Source organism: Odontomachus brunneus, unplaced genomic scaffold, assembly GCF_010583005.1.
Source record: "Odontomachus brunneus isolate Ranch 3 - 2012 unplaced genomic scaffold, Obru_v1 Obru_scaffold_018, whole genome shotgun sequence".
Classification (NCBI taxonomy): Eukaryota; Metazoa; Arthropoda; class Insecta; order Hymenoptera; family Formicidae; genus Odontomachus; species Odontomachus brunneus.
The window spans coordinates 172178-184058 of record NW_022639468.1 but is presented as its reverse complement, the minus strand read 5'-3'; the positions used below and the strand labels follow the sequence as shown (position 1 = coordinate 184058).

At 42.1% G+C, this 11881-nt stretch overlaps 1 protein-coding gene across 3 annotated transcripts in view; it reads right to left on the bottom strand.

The window, feature by feature from the left end:
* Positions 1-3892, bottom strand: part of LOC116841778 — a 21395-nt gene extending 17503 nt beyond the window's left edge. The window contains exons 1-3 of one of the 3 annotated variants that reach the window (XM_032810130.1): positions 3241-3892; positions 344-527; positions 130-270 (exon numbers count right to left, since the gene is read on the bottom strand). In XM_032810130.1, the coding sequence (XP_032666021.1) occupies positions 130-236 (107 nt within the window). In that variant the 5' untranslated portion in view covers positions 237-270; positions 344-527; positions 3241-3892. The remainder of the gene's footprint in view (positions 1-129; positions 271-343; positions 528-3240) is intronic. The other 2 variants (XM_032810128.1, XM_032810129.1) reach the window with 2 other exon arrangements.
* Positions 3893-11881: the final 7989 nt, after the last annotated feature.

Below are 11881 nucleotides of genomic sequence, written 5' to 3'. Positions count from 1 at the left end.
AGAGAGAGAGAGAGAGAGAGAGAGAGAGAGAGAGAGAGAGAGAGATTATACAGTATCATCGAGAACTTTAACGATCACCTGCCGAACGATCGCGCGTTATCACGCGTCGTTTTCAACGTTGACACTCACTTCTCCACTCTCGGGCAAATGTGATCCTCAGCCAGCGAGTTGGAAAAGGGCACCATCCTGAAGAGCGCGATCACGAGGAAGACCCGCGAGATCCCCGAGACACTCATCTCAATAAAATTATGGATTCTAGAAAAATGCCCTCTTTTCTCTATGCAAAATTTATCATCTCCGTGCAGTCGGTGAATATTCAACGAAATTTCCACGATGTACTCACTATGGCGGATATCTTGTTGGCACGAAGAAGAGGCGCAAGTGATTCTCCTTGACTTATGCCTTAATCCCAGAATTACCTTAGAATAACCTGTGTAGAGAAAATCCAGGCGGCTGTAGATGTTGCTCGAGGAAGAGTGACGCTTCCATCTTCTCGTGTCACATCGTCCCGCTCAGAAAAGAAAAAACTGTCACCGAACAGAAAGTGTCTCTCGTTATTGTCGATAGCTCGAAGCTTGGGAAGGAAATAGGATTTTTCAGAAATACGTGCCAAAATTTTGCTCTAGACGATATATCGTAGCATCCAGTTGCCAATTATAGATTACGATAATTTAAACGAAGTAGTTGCTACGTGTATGTATGTATGTGTGTATGCAAACTGCAGCGATTGCCGTTTAGACACTCGGATACAGTCGACGATACTTCACGCGAACGACAACCGAAAGTGCCCCCTCCGAAATGACGTTCTCTTTGACAGGAAGTATTAACTGCTTCGAATTGGTCAATCGTGGCCCGGAAGCGTGGCATTCAATATTGAATACACGTCAAGTGCGAATGTCCAAAAGCGTGACGTCGGTAATGCGAAGCGCGTGAAAAACGAGTCGCGTTAAACGGTCGAAATCGATATTTTTGCAAAAGAAAGAGAGGGAGTGGCGAATTTCGTGGTAATTTTCCCGACAATCTGACCATACAGATGTTATCCGTCGTCTGTTTAATATCAAATTAAGCTATAATGGTGAGGTATTATCAATGTATCGTTTACTACGAATAAAAAATAGGAGAGCATATATATGAGATTAACTAATCAATTAATTATGTCTTCGTAAATGAAGGAAACACGAATGCTATTTTTGTCATTCAACTTTAGTTCTACAGAAATGATTCTGATCGCTATTTTTGCGCTAAACCATCGGTCGTTAAAGTCCCGCGAAACAGATTTAACGGGTGGATTTTGCTGTCACAGTTTTGCGCGTTGCGTCATCGATGTTAATCCGATTAACTAATACCATTGCTCTGACGACGCGTACTTAAAGTCTCTCACATGTGCCACGTAATACTATCTTTTTTCTGCGCTGTCGTAACTTGGCGAGATAAAAAGTGTACGAGAAGCCGCTCATTCAAACGCGTCGGCCAGCTGCTCCACTCGTGAGAATTTCGTCTCCTGTTTAGAAGCCTTACGACAGCCAGTTCTGTTAATCAGGAAGAAACTATCTCGCGTTTTCCAGCTTCGTTTATGATACACAAGCGTGAGAAAGCTAATCGTTTTAAACGGGATATACAGTTGTAACGTAACTAACGGACTCACGGACAGCGGTTAATTAATCAGCGAGTTGAGTATATCGGGACAAAACTGAATTTGTGGGGAAAATGTCGTGGGACAAAATATCGGATAAAGCACTGTCGACGAAATGTCCGTCAATAACTTTAACGCACCGCATTGCACGTAGAATGATACGTACATTTTCGACGTATATAATTCTAAAATATTATCCTACAATATATATAAATTCACACACAGTGGTAATTTAATTTATTAATCGTGAAATTATTTATAATTAATGAATAATTAATTATGAAGGAATTATTTTTAAAATCTCTACTTGTCAAGAAAAAATTACTTAGGGCGGTTTACATTTACATAATTATTCCGTAAAACGCGAATGGAATATCTATGTCTAGCAAATTTGTAAATTAAATTGTATCATTAGAATTAAATCTATTTTGCTAATTTAGCTCCTATTGCGTTGTAGAATTTAACATAATTTAATCTAACCAAAATTTCGCCTCGGGTTTTATTCAACACTTGTTTTGATAGTCTAAAATCTATAATACAACCTATTTTGACGTTAAAGAAATTGAAAAGGGAAATTTCGGATATTGTCAGAGTTAAAGTAGGAGTAAATTGTGTCGTTAGAATTAAACCTACTTTGCTAATTTAACTTCTATTGTGTTTAACAAACTAGGTCTAAAATTTCGACTCGAAATGAATTTGTCTAATAATAGTCAAGCAAGATGTTAATATATAATATTTTGAATAAAATATTATAGTCATAAAATAAAATATAAAATTCGAGGACAATTACTTCTTAGTCTTAATTTAGAAATCAACATCTATTCCTCGGGGGAGAGTCTTAAGTGAATTTCATTACAGAGATTACCGGATATAAAGTTTCTGAGTGTAAGTATCGCGGATTATATAATTTGCCGTCACTGAAACGCCTAAATCTAGTATCTATTTATCTTATGCGAAGTCTTATGCGAAGCTGCGGACCAGCAATGAAAATCTAAATGCAAATCAGCTTCGTGGATGTTACCTCGATGTGCATTATGCATTTTACCGCACGCCTTTACGAGCGCGCTTATGTAATTGTAATCGCTACGATCGCGCCAATTAGGCCGACGCGGAAAAACTAATTTTTTCTCGCAACAGTTTACTGCTTTTACGACGGAAAGACGAAGAGAGTGAAGCAACGCTTGCCCTTCTTGCGATCGTCCGGCTGTCTGTCTCATAAAAGGGAGAAAGGATACGCGTCGTGTTATCGCCATTCTTTGGCGTGCAGTTTAAATTGCATCCGTTGACATGCCATGCGGGCTAAGTGCGTTTATTCATGTGCAAAAAGGGTCGCCTTTCACTGTCACGTGCTGTTGTTTCTCTCTGATAAGACGTGGACGTATTGCTATTATCGCAATAACGGTAGAAAATTATTATTGTTCGATAATTGCTAACAACCATACTAGACAACAGCATATTTTAACAGCTACCATATTTTTACAATAATATTTTCGCTGTGCAATATTCGCAAAAATAAAATTTTGTTGAAACACGATGTGTATATGGTATAAGATTACTGCAAGTCACACTGTGAGATAAAGAGTTAATCGTCTTTATTTCTTACTCACTCACTGTCTCACAGATGAGTACTGCAGTCTAGGCACAGTCTCTGATTTAATCCGCGTAGGTCTTTGAACGTTGTCACCTCCGCGTTAACTCCAGATCTCACCACGTTTACCTCAATCTTCACCGAGAACCACACATCCAAAGTGACATTCGAAGTAAAAACAGCTTTTCATCGTATGACGAAAAGCTCTCCTTGCACGAGATACCGTTGTAACGAAATGGCACGCGGATATATTTGCACGATTCTATTCGCACCACGCGAATACACGAAGGATAGTTCGTTGTATCGCGACTCGTCGTTTCTATCACGACACAGATTGCGACCGCAGGAAATACTGTGTCGATCACACACGGTGATTAAAGGTCTTTCTCGCTAATTGGACATAAGCCGGCAAGGGAAGGCGATTTCTGTCACTCCGAGTTCCCTCAAAATCAGGAAACAGGTCGGTCTTTGTCTCGCGTGAACACGGCGATCTTCTCGCGGCTTTCACGTTGTTTTTTGCAACTCGAGTAGCTACCGCAAGGGTCGAGCCCTCGCTGCGGCAAATGTCACTGCCGCTTTCGCAGAGCGATTCGCAACTGGCCCCAGGTTCGCAACGAGCAATTGGCGTCGCTGGCACTCGGAATGCACTTGTGGCACAATGAACTCCGACCCTCCGACAACGGCGAACACAACCACGACGATGACGACGACGATGACGACGACGACGACAACGATGACAACGACGAAGCCGAGGAGGGGCCGAACGGAGGATATACGCGGAGGGCCCTCGTTCCAGGAGAAGGAGAGGGACTGTGTTGTACTATCATGCTGGTACTTCAGTTCGCAAAGCGACGAGGATATCCTGCGGAGACATTGACATTGCGAGCGGCACGGAGTGTCATTGCAGAGTAATCAGTAGCGGAGCATGACAACAACGGAGGAGAATGCCAGACACACCGTGTGTATCGCGGCGTTTATGGAGAAACGGATCGAATCGATTGCGCGACCCGGATTCGAAAACGTCGTTAAGAGAGTACGGCAGTGCAAAAGAAGAAGGCGGGAATGACGAAATGCTCGAACGGGCCGAAGAAGCGCTGATTGAAACGGAAATCGGCTCCTCTTACGTTAAGTGCAATTGACAAAAAAAGAGAACGTTCAGTCGATACGGTACGTATCGATACGCGCGTTTTCTCGATCGCCTTTTCGCCCGTGAAGGCAACAGATGGGTACCGACGCGGTGAGGCGATATGCAAGAATTTCTAAAGTTGATTTCGATCGGAATTTACGCAGAAGCGAGAAATGGAGTCATTATTAAATCGCGTTAATTGGACGGTCACTTCATCCATCGCACTGTTGCCTTAATTCGCCACGTTTATCTTTACGTAAATCTTTATTTGCATTGTCTGCGAGTTAGGAACGCGCGCTATGTATCTTTCACCATCGTAGTTGAGACAGCCTATTCTCGTTTACTGGCTGATGTGACGGATGCGAATGCGAGTGGCGTAACGTTAAAAAAAGAATTGGAATAGATAGGCGAAAGCCCCGAGTTTAGAGTTGTCTGTCGGAATAGCCGAGAGCAGGCAGACTCGTGTAATGAGATGATTGGAAGGGCAATTCACCGTGTTCCCTCTTGTTCTCGCGGCACGCAATAGATCGGGACTACGGTCCGGCCGTCGTTCGAAGCATCGACCGTTTAATCTCGTAACGCTGAACAACATCCTGCTAAATGGAGTAATTAGTAATTACGGAAAAGAGCACCGGCGCAGCTGGTGCCGCCTTTGCGTTTCGCTGAAATTAGCCATTGCTTAGAAATAAATTCAGCCCGGCTTGACTTTGGCTTGATCGCGTATAGCCTAGAGCCTTTACAGTGAAAAGACGACGTTTCACAAAACGCCTAGGATTTTCCTTGTAAAAGAATCAGATTTATTCTGTGATGTGCTTACATTCCTATCGTATTGATACAAGATATTCACAAAAATTTAATGCATAAACGCAGCTTTTAAATGACATATGTGTATCGTAAGATACATAAGAAAATTTTCAATTTTGTCTACAAAGATTATATTCATTTTGATTTCTGCGAGTTCTATCACATTTTACGAAGAAAAGTAGCTTTTTTAGTAGCCATTATAATGAAAAGAAGACGTTTAAGATTTCACGTTATAAAACGTCTAAGGTTTTACATTTTATACTTCTTACATTGCTATTTTCATCGAAATAAAATGTTCACAGAAATTTAACGCACTTATAAGCGCAACTTTTAAATGATATGGAAGTATTGTTGAAGAATTTTCAACTTTGTCCATGAAGATTGCATTGATGTGCTGTTATCAGTTTAGAGAAAATAAAATGCACGGTGTGGGTGTAGCAGATGCGTCTGTCTCGCATCCTTTCCCTCGTCATATTTTGCGTTATCAAACGTGAATGCATGTGCCTCGATGATGCAGCGTGTCCTACGTGTGCATTCTGTCGTGCGAATGCAGCCAGCTAAATAAACATTTTGTAATCGCGGGGTGCAATAAACGTGTGCGAGTGCGCGACGTAGTGTTCGAGCTGCATGTTTCCCTGCGTGATACATTCCGGCGATCACTCGATGCGCGCAAAAATGTGGGAAAGTGTGTCTTGTAGGAAATGTGTCATTCGAAAAGTTATGAATAAAACTTAAAATTATCAATTATATACGAAAGCAATTGCTCCTAAAGATTTACAAAAACGTCATAATTGCTTCCTTATATCGTAGAATTTGAATAAATTTCACCGGTACAAAATGCAAAACAGGCTGAGCGGAAAAAGAATAAACCGATTTGTTACGAGCTGTTACGGAGCTCCATTCGAATCGAGCGCTCTCATCGGCTTACCGTAATTTTTTCTTCTTCAAATGACGTACACGAAAAAAAAGGTTTGGTTGAATTAACCAAATATCTGGTCAAATATGAACGATCCAGAAATTTCGATTGAAGTAACCCGAATTCTGTTTAAGTCAACCAAAAATCTTGTTAACTTAAACAAAATTCGGGTTACGGAATTTCTGGATCGTTCATATTCGACCAGATATTTGGTTAATTCAACCAAACCTTTTTTTCCGTGTAGGAAACATGCATTTCTTCATCGATATGATTTTTCTGCGCGAAATATACACGTTCGACGATTTTATTTCATAAATCATCAATCGCAATTAACGCGAATTAACGATGACTCTACTTCGAATCTTCAACATATGACAGAGAAAAACAATTTTGTTATCCATTTGGTCGTTACTTCGTGAAAAACTTCACCTTTTTCGGTCGTTTGTATCTCGGAAACTATCGGCGTTTCAACGTTTACGCTCAAGAAAATTCTACAGAATTCTATTAAGAGAACCTGTCAATATAAATTAAAGTCACGAGAACTTGGATATATCTTGTATGTTGTCTCGTCGCATCAGTGCCCATCACGTTACCTTCACGGTTGAAAAAGCGACTGAGGAAACGCCGTACCGATACGTACCGACACCTGCGTATTTCAAGGCAATAATTATCGATTCTCGCAAGGTTTATCGAGTCGTATTCTGCCTTGGTCAAAGTTGCCAAAGTCGCGAGTAGGTTAGATATTCTCGTTATTGTCGGCGCATAAATATGCCGCAAAGCGTAGAGTCGTTTTTCCACGGCGGCACTTGTGCTAGCGTCGTGACCGAATTTTCGCTCAATCGTAACAGCACAGCCGAGCTAATTAATATGAAACGACGTTTTAACGACGGCAGAGCCGGCCGGGGTGTTGCGCGCACCGGCGCGACGCCGATTAATTCATTTCGCAATTTTATGTGAAATCACGCGGAGCGTCGTTGCTCAACAAATACGCGGCATGGAGGATGCGGGCATCTGCGTATGAAATATGCGTATATTTTGTAGAAACACGACGGAGGCGGTGGCACGACGACCTTGTAAATTATCGGCCTCATTATCGTATATTTTGGACAAGAGAGATCGATTGCAGATATGAACAAGCATCACAGAAATTCTGTAACCTCTCGTGATGAATAATAAATGTACACGGAGGAAAGGTTACTCGAAAATTCACTTGTTAGATATACACAGTTTATTTCATAGAAAACATAAACTTTACTTCATACAGAAATAAACCTCATATCCCACAGGTATACAAATTTTCAAGTATTTTCGCTCAGTGAAAATTTCGCCCAACTTCTCATTGTTGTTCGTCATTGTTTGTCGAATGAAACTCAAATAAATGTCGATTGCAGGATGTATGCCGGTCGCGAAATGGTTTGCACACTTTTTATCGGGTGAAATTGCAGCGCGTTAAATTGTCACAATTGAGAGCCGCTGGATTGCATGCGTAATAGTCGGCTGCGATAGGGACTGAAGTAACAGGGTATGACAATAAATTTAAAAAGAAGAATGTACACTTTCAAATAAGAGAACATTATTCAAGTAACTTTTTCAAATATTTTATCAAGTAAGATAACAGAATGCACAGTGGCTCGCGATTGTGACAACCTGAAGCGCTGCAATTCGATGGTATTGATAACTGATGCATCTTCCAACTGATAGCGCTCGATCTCGATGCGGTGACGGGTTCGTGGCTAGAGCGCGGACAATTATGTATATCGACGAGCATTAATTTTATCAGCCGGTTGTTGGCGAGCGGAATTGTCGAAGCTCTCTTCGCGATATTGCAATTAAGCGCGGCGATTTGCGGACGTCGAGCGACCGAGGGAGGAAAACGGGGCCGAGAACTACGGACTCGCCCGTGGCATTTAGACCGACTTAACTTCGCTGTCCTTGCGTCCAGAGTGGATAAACAAGCTGCCGCCGCAAGGAGCGGCCGTTGCGAACAACGTCTGTTCGCTTTTCTGCCGATTTTTCGTCTCCCGCGATAGGTACGTTCGTACCGCGCTAATCGTTTGCACCGACGATACGGCCAATAATACGATGATTATCGTAGCCGACGATTGCTCAAGAATAATTACATATCCAGAGGATCTTTTCGTAACCGTCGACAATGCTCGCGGAGGAGCGTACCATGGAAAATTGGGCATCAATAGTTTATTTTGCAAATAATACGTAGAGGTTCCGACAATTCACAGCACATCCGTTGTGTGCGGATAGAACTCATTAGATTGAACACAAAATTCCTCTATCACTTCGCAAACAATCGTGTCAAATTTTGTTGCTTATGGTTATGCAAGAATCCAAGCCACATAAAGTAGGTTTCGAGAAAAATGAAGACGAAAGTTTTATACGTGATTTAAAAAGTATAGATAGCACTAAGGTTCTTCGCAATCGTTCGAGAAGTCAAACATAATCAATGTTCTTCTCTTTAAGGATATGCTTAACAAAAAAACGGATAAAAAACAGATAATAAAAATAACACAACTCTCTCTTCCTCTCTCTTTCTTTTTCTAGTAGAGAAAATAAAACTGTTTTTAATTAATTTTAGACGCTCACAAGACTTGGATCTTTTTCGTTTTACATAAAAAGAGATATGGACTATCTATTGGTAAAACAGAAACTCAAAAATCATAATTTTGTTAGATTATTCTTGCGTAACTGTGGCCAATTAAAGAAGATTGATGAATGATCATATGATACGTTAGATGAGAGTTAGATGGTGGCAACGTCTGCCATCTCGTGCTTGTACGTTAAGTCAAACTTAACAAAAAAAGTCCTCTACCATTTTGCAAACGACCGCGTAGATTTTTAGTTATTAATTAGGGAGTATTGGCGCATGGCGAATCGTCCGCGATAATGCACTGATTTTCTCGGATTAATAAGTTTTACGTGGTCGTTTGCGAAATGATAAGGTTTTGCGTTCAGCTTGACGAGTTCTACCTGCGCACAACGACTGTGTCATGCATTGTCAGACAGTCTGTATAATCGACGAGATCATACTGTCGAGAGACAAAGAAAGAGAAAGAGAGAAGGACATCGATATTCCCTTCGGCCGATTGCTGCAATTCTTTATCCGCCTCGGCGAGATTCCGATTGCGAATCGATAGAAGGCAGAACTGCGCGGAACAACGAGTTGCATAACGATTACGCTAATGTGTCGCGTTGTTTAACGTCCCCAGCTGAACATCGGCTCGGCGAACGTTCAATTCATGCGTCATAAGTTACGAGATACGTTTGGATTGGACATGGAAAAATAGAAAGCAGTCGAGTTACAGAAATTTCGTGTGCTCGTCGCGTGAAAGCGTCTAACATTGGCGAGCCCGGCGCGAAACTGCAAAATTATAACGCGTTTCTCGAGACGTCGTCTGATGCAACGATACCTGTGCTTCCAACTTGTGTACGTCATCCAGTTTGCTCGCGAGCTGTAAGTCGTGCAGAAGGATCAGTCAACATACTGAGAGAAGTCTTGCTAATTTAAAGAAATATCCGCAACAAAAACGGTTTGTTGGACAGCGAGTGACCTCGTAATGGGAACAAAATTCGTTACTTTCAATTTGCTGCTCCACAAGCGCGACACTTCTGTAATGCAAACATAACTAAACTGAGCTAAATAAACGAACAAATGTGATTATTAAAATGACAAACAATGCAAAATGATTTGCAACAATTTGTAACTGTTCGATTCGGTTTCCTTAACAATTATCAAATAATAAATGTGCTTTTACTCTGATAACCGCGGAATTCTTCTCAATGCAGCTCGACAATGAACGAGATCTCAAAGCATTGTTTATAGAAGTGAATTATCTTTACAACGTTTGAGTGTGTCAAAAATCGATGAAGTGGTTTTATCTTTAGCGTCTGTGTATTATCGTTGAAATTTACCGGTTTGATATGACAGCTGTGATAAAAGTAATAACCATAAATAGGCGAAAACCGAGAAAGGGTAATTTTACGTGGAAGATACACGGAAGAATCTCGGACGTGTTGGATTCTGGAAGGAAAATCTGCGGCGTTAATAATTCCGCGTCGTTCTTCCCAAGACGCACGATGATTAATATCGCGCGGAAATACACGGTGTGATGATCACTCGTGTACTTCTATGTAGTCCCATCATAAATCTTCGAGCGGGAAGAAAATCTGTTTCTTGCGAAAGCGCTTGGCGTATCCGACAGTAACCGCGTACTTGAAATCGCGATCTTGCGCTTCCGTTTCGTAATTTGAGTATGTTAAGCACGACTTTCTTTTACTTCAAGCACCTTTGTCTTAATAAGATCAGAAGTAGAAGTTTCTTCGTATAATGAGACTGCAAATGAATATCCAGCGAATATCGCTAACCAGAAGAAATACCTGGAAAACTCTTAGAGCTGCAATCGCGTCACTTTATTCGCTCTATTCGCTCTTAAGCGTTTTGTTATAAATACGTGGCAAAATATATACGTTACAGAAACTTCATTTTGCCTTATTTCATATATCAGTATAAATAATCTGGCCAGTATACACGAAATAACGATTCCTATGTGATTAAGAGAACATGATTAAAATAACCTTGAGGAATTGATGAAGTAAGCACGGAAGGAGCGAACTTTATGCGATTGAAGGAGAAGAAAATGATTATACACCGGATTGGCCCACGATTGGCCGTGCGCTCTCTGCATCATATCAGGCAGCCGTGACTCGTTGCATAAATCGACGACCTGATCGCGCGAGGCAGTGACATTGGTGCCGCTCTACGTCTCGCATTGCATAAAGCGAGCATTGTTTCGCCGGGGAGAAACAACACTAATCATAATTACCCTCATTACCAGCGAGTAATGCCAGATATTATTCCGGGATATCGTTGACCCCGAGTTTATTTCGCGGGCATAATGGCCTTTACGATCGCCGTAACGATCTCGGCGCGGTTTCTCAAAAGTGCGCCTTTCAAAAGGCAGAGAACCACCTCCCCTCGCGCTCTTTTCGCTGCTTGTCGCGTCGTTAACTGTGACTACAATATTTTCCTAAGTGGAACGTGCCGCGGACGAGGATAGTTCGCGATTCGCGTGCGCCGCCCAAGTCCGGCGACGCCGAGATTCGGTCCTCATTTCGCGCGCGTCACAACGTGACGCGATACCGCGTTCTGAGGGTTCGCGGAGTGCCTTTATATTTGCGAGCAGGCGATGGACGGTGATTATAATCGTCCGGATAGGAAGACAAAAACGCGAGACAATTTTCGAAAGGGTGGGATCGGCGGATTTGCCCGTGCCGACGAGTGGCGAGCCCGCTTGAGAGTTAGACGAAACTTTAGCGTCTCTTAATTTATGTTTATCAGTTAAATCTCGTTGAGAAAATCACTTTCACCCATAGTTTCGAAACGGATCGACGATGACAAGGATAAAATCGTTGCGCGCGCGTGCCAATAAAGTACACGTGATCGATCTCCTTCAATACACCGGTCCATCTCGCGTCATCTATCTTACGAATGGCATTGCATGTATAATTCCGCGCGCTCTCGATATGACGTGACGTAACGCATTGCGATTCCTCAGCCCGTCAACATCCGCCTTGAAATTGCTCAACTCGCTACTACGCGCGTAGTAATACGCTACTGGCGAAGAAGAAAAGAAAAAAAAAAGAAAAAGAAACTAGCGCGAAGTACGACGGTCGACTTCTTTTCTTTCTCTCTCTCCTCGCGACCATAAAATATGCACCTGTATCAATGCCGTCGTATTGGCAAAAGCAACCGGACGACTGGAAGGAGAAGGGGGAGAGGAGGGACGGTGAGAGGGGGGGGGG